The 16857-nt window shown below is 36.3% G+C and overlaps 1 protein-coding gene and 1 long non-coding RNA gene across 2 annotated transcripts; one reads left to right on the forward strand and one right to left on the reverse strand.

Moving 5' to 3' along the window:
- Positions 1-600: 600 nt before the first annotated feature.
- On the reverse strand, positions 601-2484 carry LOC134223749 (uncharacterized). The gene is made up of 3 exons (XR_009982703.1): positions 1573-2484; positions 1183-1513; positions 601-1114 (listed from the first exon to the last, which is right to left on the reverse strand). It is a non-coding gene; the product is annotated as an uncharacterized LOC134223749 (long non-coding RNA).
- Positions 2485-2840: 356 nt separating this feature from the next.
- LOC134224026 (uncharacterized) lies at positions 2841-4695 on the forward strand (the record flags this gene model as incomplete). The annotated part of the gene is given in 4 exon segments (XM_062703268.1): positions 2841-2933; positions 2935-3082; positions 4332-4447; positions 4504-4695. Coding segments are annotated over 4 exon segments (549 nt in total), but the record flags the coding sequence as incomplete, so codon positions are not given.
- Between the last annotated feature and the right edge of the window lie 12162 nt (positions 4696-16857).

Here is a 16857-nt window from a genome sequence, read left to right on the forward strand (position 1 = left end):
AATTGAAATTTCTCAATTACTTGGATTTTCACCAGTCCAAGTAATTAAGATGAAAAAGAAATCTTGCTCTGGTATTTCCCAGGGGGGTATTTCTCAAGAATTTTATTAAGTTCACTTTAACAAAAGTGAACTTAATAATATGAAAAGTTTGGAAAAGGCCTGTATTTTGTCCCATGTCCGTGATGCATGGAAACATTTCCGCAGGCCTGGGGGAAATTTCCAAAACCCCACTCAGTGCCGTAAGTGCCAAAAGTGGGGTCACGGAACTAAACATTGCCACATGGATGCTAAATGCATGATTTGTGGTGGAACATCTCACGCCAAAGACGCAAATTTAAATGTGCCAATTGTGGGGGCAATCATAAATCTAATTTCTAGGAATGCCCTTCACGCAAGAAAGTTTTGAATTCCCGTGCAAAATTGATGACGGGAGATTCCAATTGGATCCCAGATTCGCCGGGTAAACATATTTCAAACGCTCAAAATCCATAACCATTTTCCGGTAGAGCAATTAGCCTGTGCACGCGGTTTATCGACCATCCTAGTCGACATGAAATGACGTTTCTACCGAATGTTGCTGTACACACAAAAAAAAATCGTTGGTAAAAATAAAAGAAACGTTGGTAAACCTAAGAAAATTAGTTAGTGATTTTCAGTAGAAAGTATAGCATTGTTAAATCTACCACAGGAAAACTGTCACTTTAGCAAGAACCTTGAAAAATGCAAATCTATTCAAAATAACATTTTCCTCTCAGCATGAATTGTGAATTTAACTTTACAATCAACTAGTGATATTGTCAAAACAACAAGTTGTGTTATTTTCAATTTAATATGTGCCTTTTCATTTTCTGTTTTCCCAAATCAAATCCTAAACATTTGAAATAAATTATTTTTTCATTTTATTTACTATTTTACTTTATTTTCATATTTTTTTCAGGTTTCATTATTTGAAAAAACGTAAATGCCACTTTTCTATCGTCTCGATCAGCTACTAAAAAGCCGGTATAATATATCAGCCTTTTTTCGTGGTGGCTTCGATGTGCTAGAACAAGCCGGAGCATCGTTGATTGGACGCCAATTTAGTTCATGAAGCATTTGAAGCATCTCGAAGCGTCTGTAGAATGAAATAAAGAAAATGTAATTTAAAAAAATAAATTAAATGTTTTAAAGCTTAAGCCTTACCTTAGCCCTTGGTGACCAACATCAGCACCTTTCCAATCCACTGCCATTCGATTCGATACACATATCTTGCGGAATTCCGAAATAGACAAAAACATCCACTTCGCCCACGCCGATGTGGCGTTCGGGGGATGCAAGAATCTCTACGGAAGGTCTTCATGGCGGCGTTCTTTCTGCGTGATGAAACAGTCCTCCTTTGGTGCCACCTCAGACCAATGAAGGAAGTCCAAAAGGTAGGCTTCAACAGCTGTCGGTTCTGCAGCAGCACCCGATGAACCACGGCCACCGAATAGCGACACTTGTTAAATATGACAACTTTTCAATCCAGGTTGTACTGTAAAAAAAAAAAACAGTTATGAGTCATAAAAAAGGAACGCTATCCCATGAACTTACCAGAAAATGGTCCTCAAGTTGCACTGCAGTATTTCAAATTTCGGAAGTCGGTGCGCCCTTGCGAGAAATACAGCCATCGGATTCCTCCCGTATCTTCCGCAGTTCATCCAGGAAAATCTTCAACCGAACATCTTTCAGTACAGTATTTACTTCTCGGTTCGGTTGTGGTATGATCTTCACCAGCAGGTTCATCCGGTTCCAGCGCCGAGTAAATGTTGTGATGAAACTCGAGTTTATGACCGATCGTGAAAATGCCGCTGGATCTTGTTCTGCTCTTGGTCCTGCTGCATTTTAAACGTTTTTATTCAGTAACCGAGTAACCTTCTCACAAATATGCAATATTTAAATGTCCTCCTTCATGGCTTCCATTGGAATTAAATGTTATTTAAAGCTGGACAAAACCTGACAAAACGGAGGAAAAACGCGCGGAAGGTTGTTGTTGTTTTGCGGATCTTTTTCGGCAACTGTCACTGACTATCGTGGGCTGCCAGAAATCATATTTTTATCTGTCAGTGTTGCCAAAAATGTGAATTGTATAAGTTTATTCAACTATTTTACAATTTTTGTTCTGAAAGTTTTCACTGTAAAACTCAAAGTTTGAAACTGAAAAAAAAAACTTTCAATTAAATCAATTTTATATTTGACTGAAAAGTTTTAGCTGTTAAAAATACCAGATTACCAACATTGTTAAAATGAAATTAGAAAATGTTGGAATCCCAACTTTTTTTGGCTCTGTGTATACGCGAGGAGAAGTGGATGAACGCTGTCATCAGAGGAAAAGTAGAATCACTGAAATTTAACACAGCAAGGTATAGCCAATGGAATTGAAAATAATTTTAAAAATTACAAACAGAATTTTTTTTTGAAAATGATTTATTAGCCGGGATTAGAAATTCAATTAAGATTAAAAGTAGTACCATCTCCGGAATCATTTCAAGAAAAAACTTCATTGTCATTAACAATTAAATTAATATATGTATAATATAGATAATAAAAATTCTAACCTCATGCTATAAATTATTTATAAATAAATTTTATTTTGAAATTTTGAAAATTATTTTAAAAGCTGCATTCCATACCTCGCTGTAAATTTTTTTTCATGATTCTACTTTTTCTTTTGATGACAGAATTCATTCTTCTCTTAGCGTATGTTTGTTTGTAAACATTGTCATTATTATAATTGGATTCGTATCAAAATCTTATTGGTATCGTGTTTGATGAAAATCAAGATTTGAAGTTTAATTTTTCTAACTAAGTTAGATAGAAAAATGATTCTAGCAGGTGATATGTTTCCGTTAGGAACTCGTTTATCTGAATATGCCAGAAAATTGCCGCAAAGTAATCCAAATGTGCGAAAGAGATATATAGAAGTATATAGAGTATATAGAAAAAATTAAAGCCGTTCAATTTAATGACCCTTACATGCTACATCTAACTAACGATTTACCATTAACGGTATCTACCGGACACGTAATAGATTACCTCTTAAATTTTAAGTCGCCTTATACTGGTATTGTTGTTGTTTATTGTTGTTGTTTATTGTTTATTCAAGTTTTCCAACGAACCTTTGTGGTCTAATTGAAATCTAATTCTATTTTAATTACTAAACTAATATAATTTAAACATGAATGAAACAAAAATCAACACACTGATACATATTTGATACTAATATAAACATGAATACATAATAGAACTACACACTAATTAATAATGCATTTGTTGATCATAATTATTATTTTAAAGGTCTCCATACTCTATGTCGGTTTTCAAATTCTCTATATTTCACCCCAACGGGCCATGTGATAGGATTCATTGCAATGCATTTAAACTTTGAATCTAAAACAATTTTGAAAGACACGTAGTCTAATTCGTCATTTGTTCGCCCTCTTGGTACAAGCTTTCTTACTTTAATTCTATTCATTTCAGTATCTGCATCCAAACTATCACATACTAGCTTGATTATATCTTGCTCAGTAGTGTGGCATTCGATGTTCGTTAAAAAGAGCGAAAATTGTTGTTCATTAGTCGGGAATGAAGAAACAGAGATTGCATCGTTTGATGAACTATTAACGGTTGACTGCATTGGCTTATTACCTTCGTAGGACTTAGTTCCGTTAAACAGAAAATCATCTCGAAGAGAAGCATCGGGAGTTGAGTGAATTCTTCCATCTAAAACGCGTTGTTGTGGGGAAGCAGCAAGCACTTCAATAATTTCAGCTACCTTTGCTTTTAGATATGCGATATCAGTTTCCACAGCAGTCGGTTGAAGGGAGGGGACATCGTTTCCTAAGCTGTCTTCAGTGCGGGCATCTCGAGTTGTGCAAAATTCTGCTAAGCATTCGTCACACATCCAAAGAATATTTTTTGAAAACAGAGCAGCCACAGTAGTGTCGGATAGACCCACACACGCAGCGTGGTATCGTTGGGCACACTTTCCCTCGCAAATTGTGTAGCGTTCGTTTTTGCGATCAATAGAGTGAGAGCATTTGTTACACTGCATTGCGCCGGTCACTCAATTGAATCACGCACTGTTTACTTATGGCGGAATACAGTAATGAAATGCACCGATCTAATTTTCACCGTTAGCACAACTTTGTGATGATTTAGCTCTATCAGTCCAAGACTTCGAAATGACGAGATAGTCTTTTTAACGATTCGTGATATGTGCAAGATTTTTAAACATGTATTAACAGGATTTCAGTAGGTAACACGGCAGACTAAAACACTTCAGTGGCACGAACAATCACAATCAGATGCAGGATGTATGCCGGTAAGAAATATTCGCAGTCTTGAGGCGTATCGAAAGTTCCAGGCAGGATTTGTACAATCCGTGAAGGGGCGCGTGGTAGGGAACCACTATGTTGTGGTTGGAAAAGTAAGTCCAACTTGTTATCTATTTACATGGTGCCTAATAGAAAACTATTAATTAAGGTTTCTCACTCGATGCGTCTTAATGAAAAACCGTTGAATTCTTGGATCATCGTCAGAAAAGACGGAAGGATTATATCAGCACATTGTGACTGTACCGCTGGTATAAGTGAGACTTGTTCACATGCAAGTGCAGTGTTGTATGCTTTAGCTAATCTAAATTCTCAGTCGTCGAATGTCAATGTAATGGAGTTATTTATCGAATATATATATATATATATATATATATATATATCTGCGAATCTGGGATCCAATTGGAATCTCCCGTCATCAATTTTGCACGGGAATTCTGAGTGGGGTTTTGGAAATTTCCCCCAGGCCTGCGGAAATGTTTCCATGCATCACGGACATGGGACAAAATACAGGCCTTTTCCAAACTTTTCATATTATTAAGTTCACTTTTGTTAAAGTGAACTTAATAAAATTCTTGAGAAATACCCCTCTGGGAAATACCAGAGCAAGATTTCTTTTTCATCTTAATTACTTGGACTGGTGAAAATCCAAGTAATTGAGAAATTTCAATTTTAATCACATCCAGTGATTTATCATCACTGGGGTGACCTTTCAAGACAACTTTGAACAATCGCTCAGTTTTGTCGTCGTATGTGAAGAATTTATGGCGCTTCTCAATTAAATACTGTAGAAGATCCCCTGAACAACAGGCAACAGATACAACAATTGGCGGAATCCTTTGCTTTTTCGCATGGATCGAATCACCTGGATAGCAAAGATCGTAACGGAATCAGTGGGTACATATATCAGTTCGCGGTTTGGTACACGGTCAATCGCTAACTTCAGGTAGGTTATAAATACTTTCCCCCTCCAACAAGTGGCTTGTCTACCTATTGATAAAAATGATCTTGTGTACCTATCACTCATATAAAATTATACGCATTACCTTGGCAACGCATCATTCGTCTCTCCAATGTCTGTAATTTCTATTACATTTGTATTAACTGTGTGTGTGTTAAGAGTCTATTGCTGTTTCTAAGTCTATAAGTATTTGGTTTAATTCAGACCTTTTTGTAATACCTTCAGTTGTTCTGATAAAAATGTCCGCTATGATTTTTGACGACAATTCCTTTAACGTTATCACTTTTTATTTTGTCACTGCTGAGCAAGTTTTTGAGCCTTTTCGTCATTTGTTAATAAAATTTTATTTCCCTCATTAGATTTTCGTTAATTTACAAAACAGTTTCGAACTGGGATCCAACTTCGTGACATTATTCTCAAGTTTTTAATTTCATTTTGCAAATCTCGTCAAATGACTTTCAACGTGGGATCGGGAGTTCTTTGCTATTGCCTTCGCCTCACATTTTTAAGACGGGTCAGTAGCTGAAGATCGTCGTCAATAATAATGGAATTTAATTTCACGTTTAGGAATTACAATGCCTTTGGCTTCGACAATTAAATCTGTCAAAGATACGAAAGCATTATCAACAACAAGTAGAGCTGATTGGATTGTTGATGGCTTCTTGTGAGATTTCAAACGTCACAGGAAGGTGATCAGAGTCAATGACAGCATGAGTTACCAATTGGCCACACAGCTTACTTGAATCCGTTAAAACTAAATCAATTGTAGAAGCAGATTTATCATCACTGGGGGGACCTTTCAAGACGACTTTGAACAATCGCTCAGTTTTGTCATCGTATATGAACAATTTATTTATTATCTGAAGCATCCAGCTTCCTTCTATTTTATCCGCGCTTTGGCAGGATGGTCTTGAAACCTTGTTTCTTAGAAGGAAGTGGAGAATTCAGCGATTCACCCTTCCTCTTGTTTTTATTAATGCTCATTGCTGAGCGTGGAGACGCAGGATTACCACCGCTTGTCGGAATTTTATGTCGTTTTCGGTTTTAAACCTGGGTCAGGTCAACTCCGACAAGTGGCTTGTCTACCTATTGATAAAAATGATCTTGTGTACCTATCACTCATATAAAATTATGCGCATTACCTTGGCAACGCATCATTCGTCTTTCCAATGTCTGTAATTTCTATTACTTTTTATTATTATCTGAAAATTATTAAATTTTTTGAGCGTCTAAGGGGCTTTGTATAGTAAACTGGTTTGTCTGTTAATTTCTTGATAATGTTGGAATTTATATTAAGTTATATTATTTATATTAAGTTCTGTTTGACTAACGAAATTTTGGCAAGAGTCTTGTTGTTTCTACGTCTATGAGTATTTGGTTTAATTCCGAACGTTTTGTAATACCTTCAGTTGTTCTGATAAAAATGTCTGCTATGATTTTTTGACGACAATTCCTTTAACGTTATCACATTTTATTTTGTCTTTGCCGAGCAAGTTTTTTGACCCTTTTCGCCATTTGTTAATAAAATTTTGTTTCCCTCTTTAGTCAATAATAATGGAGTTGAATTTAATTTCACATTTAGGAATTACAATGCCTCTGGGTTCGACAATTAAAATTGTCAAAGATACGAGAGCATTATCAACATTCAAGACGACTTTGAACAATCGCTCAGTTTTGTCATCGTATATGAACAATTTATTTATTATCTGAAGCATCCAGCTTCCTTCTATTTTATCCGCGCTTTGGCAGGATGGTCTTGAAACCTTGTTTCTTAGAAGGAAGTGAAGAATTCAGCGATTCACCCTTCCTCTTGTTTTTATTAATGCTCATTGCTGAGCGTGGAGACGCAGGATTACCACCGCTTGTCGGAATTTTATGTCGTTTTCGGTTTTAAACCTGGGTCAGGTCAACTCCGACAAGTGGCTTGTCTACCTATTGATAAAAATGATCTTGTGTACCTATCACTCATATAAAATTATGCGCATTACCTTGGCAACGCATCATTCGTCTTTCCAATGTCTGTAATTTCTATTACTTTTTATTATTATCTGAAAATTATTAAATTTTTTGAGCGTCTAAGGGGCTTTGTATAGTAAACTGGTTTGTCTGTTAATTTCTTGATAATGTTGGAATTTATATTAAGTTATATTATTTATATTAAGTTCTGTTTGACTAACGAAATTTTGGCAAGAGTCTTGTTGTTTCTACGTCTATGAGTATTTGGTTTAATTCCGAACGTTTTGTAATACCTTCAGTTGTTCTGATAAAAATGTCTGCTATGATTTTTTGACGACAATTCCTTTAACGTTATCACATTTTATTTTGTCTTTGCCGAGCAAGTTTTTTGACCCTTTTCGCCATTTGTTAATAAAATTTTGTTTCCCTCTTTAGTCAATAATAATGGAGTTGAATTTAATTTCACATTTAGGAATTACAATGCCTCTGGGTTCGACAATTAAAATTGTCAAAGATACGAGAGCATTATCAACATTCAAGACGACTTTGAACAATCGCTCAGTTTTGTCATCGTATATGAACAATTTATTTATTATCTGAAGCATCCAGCTTCCTTCTATTTTATCCGCGCTTTGGCAGGATGGTCTTGAAACCTTGTTTCTTAGAAGGAAGTGGAGAATTCAGCGATTCACCCTTCCTCTTGTTTTTATTAATGCTCATTGCTGAGCGTGGAGACGCAGGATTACCACCGCTTGTCGGAATTTTATGTCGTTTTCGGTTTTAAACCTGGGTCAGGTCAACTCCGACAAGTGGCTTGTCTACCTATTGATAAAAATGATCTTGTGTACCTATCACTCATATAAAATTATGCGCATTACCTTGGCAACGCATCATTCGTCTTTCCAATGTCTGTAATTTCTATTACTTTTTATTATTATCTGAAAATTATTAAATTTTTTGAGCGTCTAAGGGGCTTTGTATAGTGAACTGGTTTGTCTGTTAATTTCTTGATAATGTTGGAATTTATATTAAGTTATATTATTTATATTAAGTTCTGTTTGACTAACGAAATTTTGGCAAGAGTCTTGTTGTTTCTACGTCTATGAGTATTTGGTTTAATTCCGAACGTTTTGTAATACCTTCAGTTGTTCTGATAAAAATGTCTGCTATGATTTTTTGACGACAATTCCTTTAACGTTATCACATTTTATTTTGTCTTTGCCGAGCAAGTTTTTTGACCCTTTTCGCCATTTGTTAATAAAATTTTGTTTCCCTCTTTAGTCAATAATAATGGAGTTGAATTTAATTTCACATTTAGGAATTACAATGCCTCTGGGTTCGACAATTAAAATTGTCAAAGATACGAGAGCATTATCAACATCACTTCTGGTATCGAGATATCGACATCAAAATTCCTATCGATATACGTTTTATATAAATCCCAATCAGCCCTATGATAATCCAAAGTAGAGCTAATTGGATTATAAATGGCTTCTTGTGAGATTTCAAATGTCACAGGAAGTTGTCAAAGTCAGCACGAGTCAATTGGCGACACAGCTGCCCTCCCTCCCTCTGTTATTTGGTAGTGCAAGAAGTCGCAAATGCATTGCCCGTGAGTAGTCATATAAAAATATTACAGATAACACGTAATAATGCTCTTTTGAAAAGTCGTGAAAAAATGGATTTCAAAAAGTGCCTGGGCAATACGCCCCACCTTAGCCAAAGACGTTCCAAAGCCCTTCATTAGTATTTTTTCAATCCCATAACAAAAAGGTTACAAATCATTATGTGCTTGACATTAAAAAACCAACATAAGTCCATTTAATCAGGTTTTATTTACAATTCAATAATTTCCATATAATTTGAAGGCAACTGCTGCAAACTCGCCGCGATTGTGTCCAGTTGGTAAGGGCATATCGTCCTGCCTACCCTGGGGCGTTTTGGCCAGTAAAACATATTTTCAAAAATCGTTACGTTTTTGAAGATGGAAGCAATTCTATATCATATTAACCACTGAGAAAAGTTATTTTGTTGCCCAACTGAGTGTTCCCGTGCAAGTTTTGCGGACAGTATGCTGTCGCTCCAGAATGTTGAGCAAACAAACATGAAAAGTTACATCAAAACTGTCACTTTTCGTATTTTGCTATTATTTTCATTATGTAATACAAAAATACTTCCACATTCACATAGTACGATGGTTTTACAAATATTTATAGGTACCAACTGATTTTGACCCTCAGTTAGTTATAGTTTTCTAGAAATCAAAGAGGGGCGTTTTGGCCAGGTGGGGCGCATTATACCGTCTTACCCTAACTTTCAAACGTTGGTATAAAGCTTTTGAATTTTCTTGGTTAACGTGATTTTGTGTTTCAGCAAATATACTCTATTACCACTATTACCACTCTAGCTAATTTGAAGAGTTAACGCAGTAGCGTCGCGGTATCACAAAAGACAAGCAATGTAGTGAAGAGACATTGCGAGGGGTGCTTAAACGTATAATTCAATGTGCAGCATAACATGTCGAAATAATGTGCTAAAAATCATCACATGACCCCATTTTGGAATCTTAGTTTAAAAATGAAATGTTGAAAAATGTAATTAAAATTTTCAAAAATTGTTAAATTAGAGTAATTTTTGCAATTATCGCACCCCTGGCAATCATTTTTAGGCGTTAGTCATCTTTGGTAACCCAAGATGGTGTGAATGTGCTGTCTGTTGCCCAATATATGGGCGTTTTCGAAGTGGACCATGTTGTTAATATACTATACTAGGGTCGGTGTACCAATTGTCGCCATACATAAGAACAACTTTTTAAAAAAAAAATAGTAAAAGGCATGTGGGTGGACTTTATATATCAAACGAAAGGTTTTACTTCCTGCTCCTTAGAACAGCTGTGAAAACCACAATAAAATTTGTTATTATCCTCAAAATTAATTAATCCATAATAGGAACGCATGTAGCAGTTGTGGCACTATTCTGAATTTTGGTTCCTTATTTGGCAAATCCCATTGTTTTCTTATGGGACTGGCCAAATTGGGACCACTAGTGCCACAACTGGTGCAAAGGACGTTAAAAATTGAGCAAAATCAATTTTTATAATTATGCTTTGCTTATTTTGGAGGAAATCAAAGGTGTTATCGTGTCATATGAATATGCCTTATCGATATGAACTTGATTTGCGGTGATTTGATTGGTCATTTGGCATATAAATCACTAGTGCGACAACTGGTGCTATAGCCACAACACAACTAAATTCTCAGTCGTCGAATGTCAATGTAATGGAGTTATTTATCGAATATATATATATATATATATATATATATATATATATATATATATATATATATATATATATATATATATATATATATATATATATATATATATATATATATATATAAGAGCTTATATTATTCGTTTAATAACATCAAATTACAGATATCGGTTACGGATGTTCCAGCGTATTGGATACAACCTCGAAAGCGTGTTAAGAATGACCTTTACAAAGAAGTCAAGGATGTGGACTATGGCAGAAAAATAAAACGTTTCTACGATGCAGATATTTGTAGGAGTAGAGAAGATTTCATAAATCTTTTAAAGTTGATTAAGCAAGACAGAATTGATGCAGCAGTGTTTGGATCATATTGTGATAATGTGAATTTTACATATATTCAATGCACAGAAAACTGTTGTCCAGATGAAGTATTATTGAATAAGACCATCCTTCTTCAGAATAATTTTCACGTGTCTCACCAAGGAAGAAGCCTTGAAGAATTGAGAATAATTGGAAGAAGCCTACAGTTGACTTTAACTGTGGAAGAGGTAAGCTTGATTGAAATACTGACTAAAAAACAGTTTCATTCACATGTATGGCGTTGGGTACGGATAGGCAGAATAACAGCCTCGAATTTAAAAGAAGCGGTTCTAACGTCAAATGTTTGTCCACCTCCCAAACGAAGTTTATTAAAACGAATATGCCACCCTTACAACTTGCGAACCTTGAATACTCCGGCAATTGCTTATGGCAGGCAAAAAGAACCAATCGCCAAACGAGAACTTGAGCAGGAACTCAAGAAAGTACACAAAACCTCCGAGTCTTAGACTGCGGTATTTTTTTAGATACCAAGGACCCTTTCATGGCTGCTTTTCCGGACTGCATTGTTCAATATTCCTGCTGTGGTACTTTATCCGTTGAAATAAAATGTCCTTACAGGTTGAGTCAGAATAACTCCTTCAATCATCAGTTGAATATTCGCGACATGGCTGGTCTAAATGATCCTTTTATTCATTTTGATGGACAAAATGTAAGCATGAATAAAAGTCATAAGTATTACTATCAGGTTCAAGGACAGATATTTATAACTCAAGCTAAGTATGGCATTTTTATGGTTTGGAGTAAACACCAAAAAATTATAATTAATGTTCCGAGAGATGAAAACTTGTGGGACCATTGTCTTTCTAGAAGCCGGTTGTATTTTCATAATATAATAATTCCTGAGTTACTAGCTAACTATTACACCGCTAAACTATAGTGATATTTTTGAAAATATTTATATTTTATCGAGAGTTTTGACATTATTATAGTTTAAGTTAAGTTACAGTTAATTTGTCACAATATCACAAATTACTATTAAATCTGATTGACATCAACATGAATCACATTTGTTTCACACATTAAATTCGAACACTTACATTATTGGGTGATTTAAATTAACTAATATACAACATGTGTGGATAATCAAATCTACTACATTAATATTGTTTTCGAATCTTTGAAGAGAAGTTGCTTCTATGATCCCTTTTGAATATTCATATTTTAGTTTTAAAACTCCAATAATCCGCTCAATGTGAACCCTTAGCGACGTAATTTGTTTATCCTTCTCAATATCGAGAGGATTCATCTGCAGTTGTTTCCTCACAAAGGTAGGTATGTTCAGTTTAGCACCGCGGAGAGAGATCATATCAGCGATATCAAAGCCTTTATCGGCAAGTACAATATCACCAGGCTCCAATAAATCTAAAAATCCTGTCGATTTACCGATGAATCTATCAGAACATCGACCAGTATATGCATTTGAAATAAACGAGACCGCCCCGTGTGGGGACATTGCAATTAGAAATTTAACGGTATGTCTCATTTTATATGCACTATGATGAGAATTTGCAGCTTTGGGATTCGTTGGAGTTTCACATGCAATTTCAAAACAATCAATTAAAGCCATGTCCATTTAGAATCCGGAATCATTTATTGTATTGCAGCGGCACGGAAAGTGACCGCTGCAAGAATTCTTTTACAGCGGTTTGTCTACCTAGGCGCCCACTTGCTATGGTATAAATTTCACGAAGTTTCGTGCAGCGTGTCAAAAATTATTCCAGATGGAAGGCGGAAGGAGAAAAAAATCTGCACACCCACGTTGATAATCCTGCTCATCGGTGATGGAGCCTGTGTCAAAATGGACTTCGGACAGCTTCCTAGCCAAAAGTTCTACATGGTGACGGCACGAGGAGTAGTTCTTGCGAAGTTTAAGTTTGATTTTTGGACAAACTTGCAAAAAAACGGATGATTATGGCAAGGGATATGCAACTGTGGGGAAAAGACCAAAATGTTTGTGACGAATAAGACGATGGATTCGAAGCTGTACAAGGAGGAATGTCTCAAAAAGCCGCGGTCGACCTTCCATAAAGCCCATAAAGGTCCCGTGAAGTTTTGGCCAGATTTGGCGAGTTGCCACTACTGCCGGGAAGTCATCATCATCTGCAGTGGTACCGGGATAATAAAGAAGATTTCATCGATAAAAACATAAATCCACGCAACTGCCCACAGCTCCGGCCCATCGAGACATTTTGGGCAATAATGAAGCGGAAGCTTAGGAAAAGTGTAAAAAGTGGAAAAACAGCTCGGGACGCGGCTCAGATGACCAAAATGTGGAACAAATGTGCCAAGGAAGTTGACTCCGGAGGTGTGCAACTTCTGATGAGAGGAATAAAGAAGAAGGTGCAAATTTTCACTAGAAACAAGAAGAAATTATTTGTATTGATAATTTTTCCTTAAAGTACAGTGAATTACTCTTGTTTTGATGTATTAACCTTCTTTGTACGTCAATCCGTTACCGAGATACAGATGATTTTATCATTCCGGATTCTAAATGGACATAGCTTTATAAATATTCTTTTGTTCCCGAACGTCTCGCGAAAAAAACGTGGTAAATGCCGAATACATATTTCCTTTGGAGGAGGTTCCAAGGCATATTTTAAACAAGTATACATAATGTAGATCGTTCGATGAAAATATTTAGATACTGTTGTTGTACTTGCTGAATATTCTTCTGCTAGATCAACAAATGGGGTACCACGGCGCAATTTCCTCAAAGTCATCACGAATATTTGATCTTTTGCCAAATGACAAGCTGGTTCAGAAAGCGTTGGTTCCAAATAGTCATAAATTCTTTTCAAAGTCCTAACGCTGTTTATTCCTGTGTATAGTCTGGATCGTTTGGGGCCCTCCTTAGCCGAGCGGTAAGACGCGCGGTTACTAAGCAAGACCATGCTGAGGGTGGCTGGGTTCGATTCCCGGTGCCGGTCTAGGCAATTCTCGGATTGGAAATTATCTCGACTTCCCTGGGCATAAAAGTATCATCGTGTTAGCCTCATGATATACGAATGCAAAAATGGTAACTTGGCTTAGAAACCTCGCAGTTAATAACTGTGGAAGTGCTCAATGAACACTAAGCTGCGAGGCGGCTCTGTCCCAGTGTGGGGATGTAATGCCAATAAGAAGAAGAAGAAGAAGAAGTCTGGATCGTTTATCACACGTAATCCAGTCCAGTCCTCGTTGTAATTGAGTCTCTAGAAAGACAACACGATTGTGTAATTCTGTGATTTCCTGCCGGTATTCTTTCAATATCCGGTCGCTAGGGGAATTGATCCTGATACATTCGTTAATACCTGAAGAGACACATGAAACTATTAACTAACTAAAAATAAATAATGTCATGGATTTCTTAAAAAAAATATGGGAGATAAATCGATTCAGATTACTTAAATTAAAATAATAGTTTGTACAAATTCTCTAAAATTAATTGAACAGTTTCTTTGCTTCACCTTGTTCAGAAATAACTCCTAATATGTACTGAAGACACACTGGTGGTACATGGTTGTATACCATATATACCAGCATGGTACAAGGTGACACACCTGTGGTACAACTTGTACCATGGTACGAATACCACCAGTGTGTCATTAGTATAATAATTTATTTTTTTAATCTAAAGCGTCTTTCACTTACTTGAACACATTTCTTTTTGATGCGCTTCTTTTCGAATGGCTTGTCTATTAACAGCCGTTTTATTCTTATGAATCGTCCCTGAAAGCGCTCTATGAAATAACTTTCCTGGTATTGTTTTATTTTTACGAAGAAGGTCGACAAGATGTTCATAGTTGTTGAATTTGTAACGAATACCGTTTTTACCATGGCTGTTAGAAACGCCTGTTCGGTTTTAAATCGTTTCATTAGACATAGTTCCTACCTAAAAATATACATAACAATCAATTAATATATCAAGACCGATTGCATTGAATAAATACTTGAATTTTTCTGTGAATTGAATTCCGGGTACGGAAAATGTTAATACATACTCACTCAATTAGATTCAGTATGATATTATGTTCATTTTCAGCTGTTACGGTCCCAATAAGATTCTCATTCGAATTCAACAATAATAATGACAATGTTTACAAACAAACATATAGGAACATTCGGTAGAAACGTCATTTCATGTCGACTAGGATGGTCGATAAACCGCGTGCACAGGCTAATTCATACCCACCACAATCAACGAACAAATTTGGCCTGTGGTGGGGTCGCTATTGTCATAAATAGACGTATCAAACATACATTATTTTTTTCGTTTGAAACCAAAGTTTTCGAAACCTTGGGAGTTTCTGTTGAAACAAATTTTGGACAATTCTCTTTTATTGCTGCCTAATTGCCTTTCCAGTGCAATGGGCAGCAAAGGAATTCGGTGAGAGCTGATCTTCAAATTCTAAATCGCAACAAATCCAACTTGTTCATAATTGGTGACTTCAATGCCAAACACCGTTCATGGAATAATGCTCAAAGCAATTCCAATGGTAAAATTTTATTTGAAGATTGTTCTGCGGGATATTATACTTTTCAATATCCTAATGGAACAACTTGTTGTTCTTCCAGTCTAAATCCTTCTACAATTGATTTAGTTTTAAGGTGAGTTACGGCGGCGTCCAAAAATGGCAGCCACAATGGCCGTGCTATCTCTCACCTCGCGTTTTTGCTCGCACAAATGTGAATATTTAGGCGGTTAGCACATCTGGAAACCATTTTTTCATGTATGCTGCAAGTGAGCAAAAGTGAAAAAATACTATTTGCTTTTGACTGTCGTTCACTTTTCAAGTTATGTGCCCTCAAAAGTGCTATGTAGATTTGAAATTGGGCTCCAACGCGATTCACCTTAACGGATTCAAGTCAGCTGTGTGGCCAAATTGGTAACTCATGCTGACTTTGACTCTAATCACCTTCCTGTGACATGTGAAATCTCTCAAGAAAGCCATTTATAATCCAATCAGTTCTACTTTTAATTATCATAGAGCTGATTGGGATTTATATAAAACATATATTGGTTACGTTGGTACGAAATGGTTTTCGTACGGCCGGGTTGCCGAATAATATGCAATTAATTGTAATCAAGTGTCGGTCTTTCACCGTTATTAGTCGTCTGAGTACACGCGACCGCTTACGTAAGGCAATCAAACTCATCAAATGCTTTAGCCAAGCAAGCCTTTGGCACAGCAGAGTGCGATTGATTCGCATTCTATACCATCCCGCCCAACCCGTTGTTGGGGGGCATGGAGTGCGATCCTCTCGTTTAATAAACAATGTGCACTCGCTTGACTGTGGATAGGGGAACTGTACCGGTTCTGCCCATGTTTCTAATTTGTAAACAATTACAACAGTAAAGCACAACAACAAAAACAATTGCAACAGTAAAGCACATGTAGAGATTGGACAAATCAAGCATCCGAAAGATATTCAATTTGCAAAAAAGAGAGCTAACCGCGGTGGAGGTTGGTACTCGGATTCTGATGGCTTTTCCGCAAACGTGACCTTTAGGTGGTCTTGTTGTGTAGGGGTTATCACGCCTATCTAGAGAGTAGGAGGTTGAGGGTTCGAGTCCCTCCAAGACACGTGGACTTTTTCGCAAATTTCATATCAATTTGTCCATTTCGAAACATGTGCTGTGCAAATGCACAGCCAAGATATTTAACAAAAAATGGTTTTCGTACGGCCGAGTTGCCGTATAATATGCAATTAATTATATATCGAAGGAATTTTGATGTTGATATTCCTCTCGATACCAAAAAGGATATTGATAATGCTCTTGTATCTTTGACAAATTTAATTGTTGAAGCCAGAGGCATTGCCATTCCTAAATGTGAAATTAATTTCAACACCATTATTATTGACGACGATCTTCAGCTACTGATTCGTCTTGTAAATGTGAGGTGAAGGCAAAACCAAAGAACTCGCGATCCCTCAACGAATATTCCTTAAAG

This window comes from Armigeres subalbatus, chromosome 3 (assembly GCF_024139115.2).
Source record: "Armigeres subalbatus isolate Guangzhou_Male chromosome 3, GZ_Asu_2, whole genome shotgun sequence".
NCBI classification, from domain to species: Eukaryota; Metazoa; Arthropoda; class Insecta; order Diptera; family Culicidae; genus Armigeres; species Armigeres subalbatus.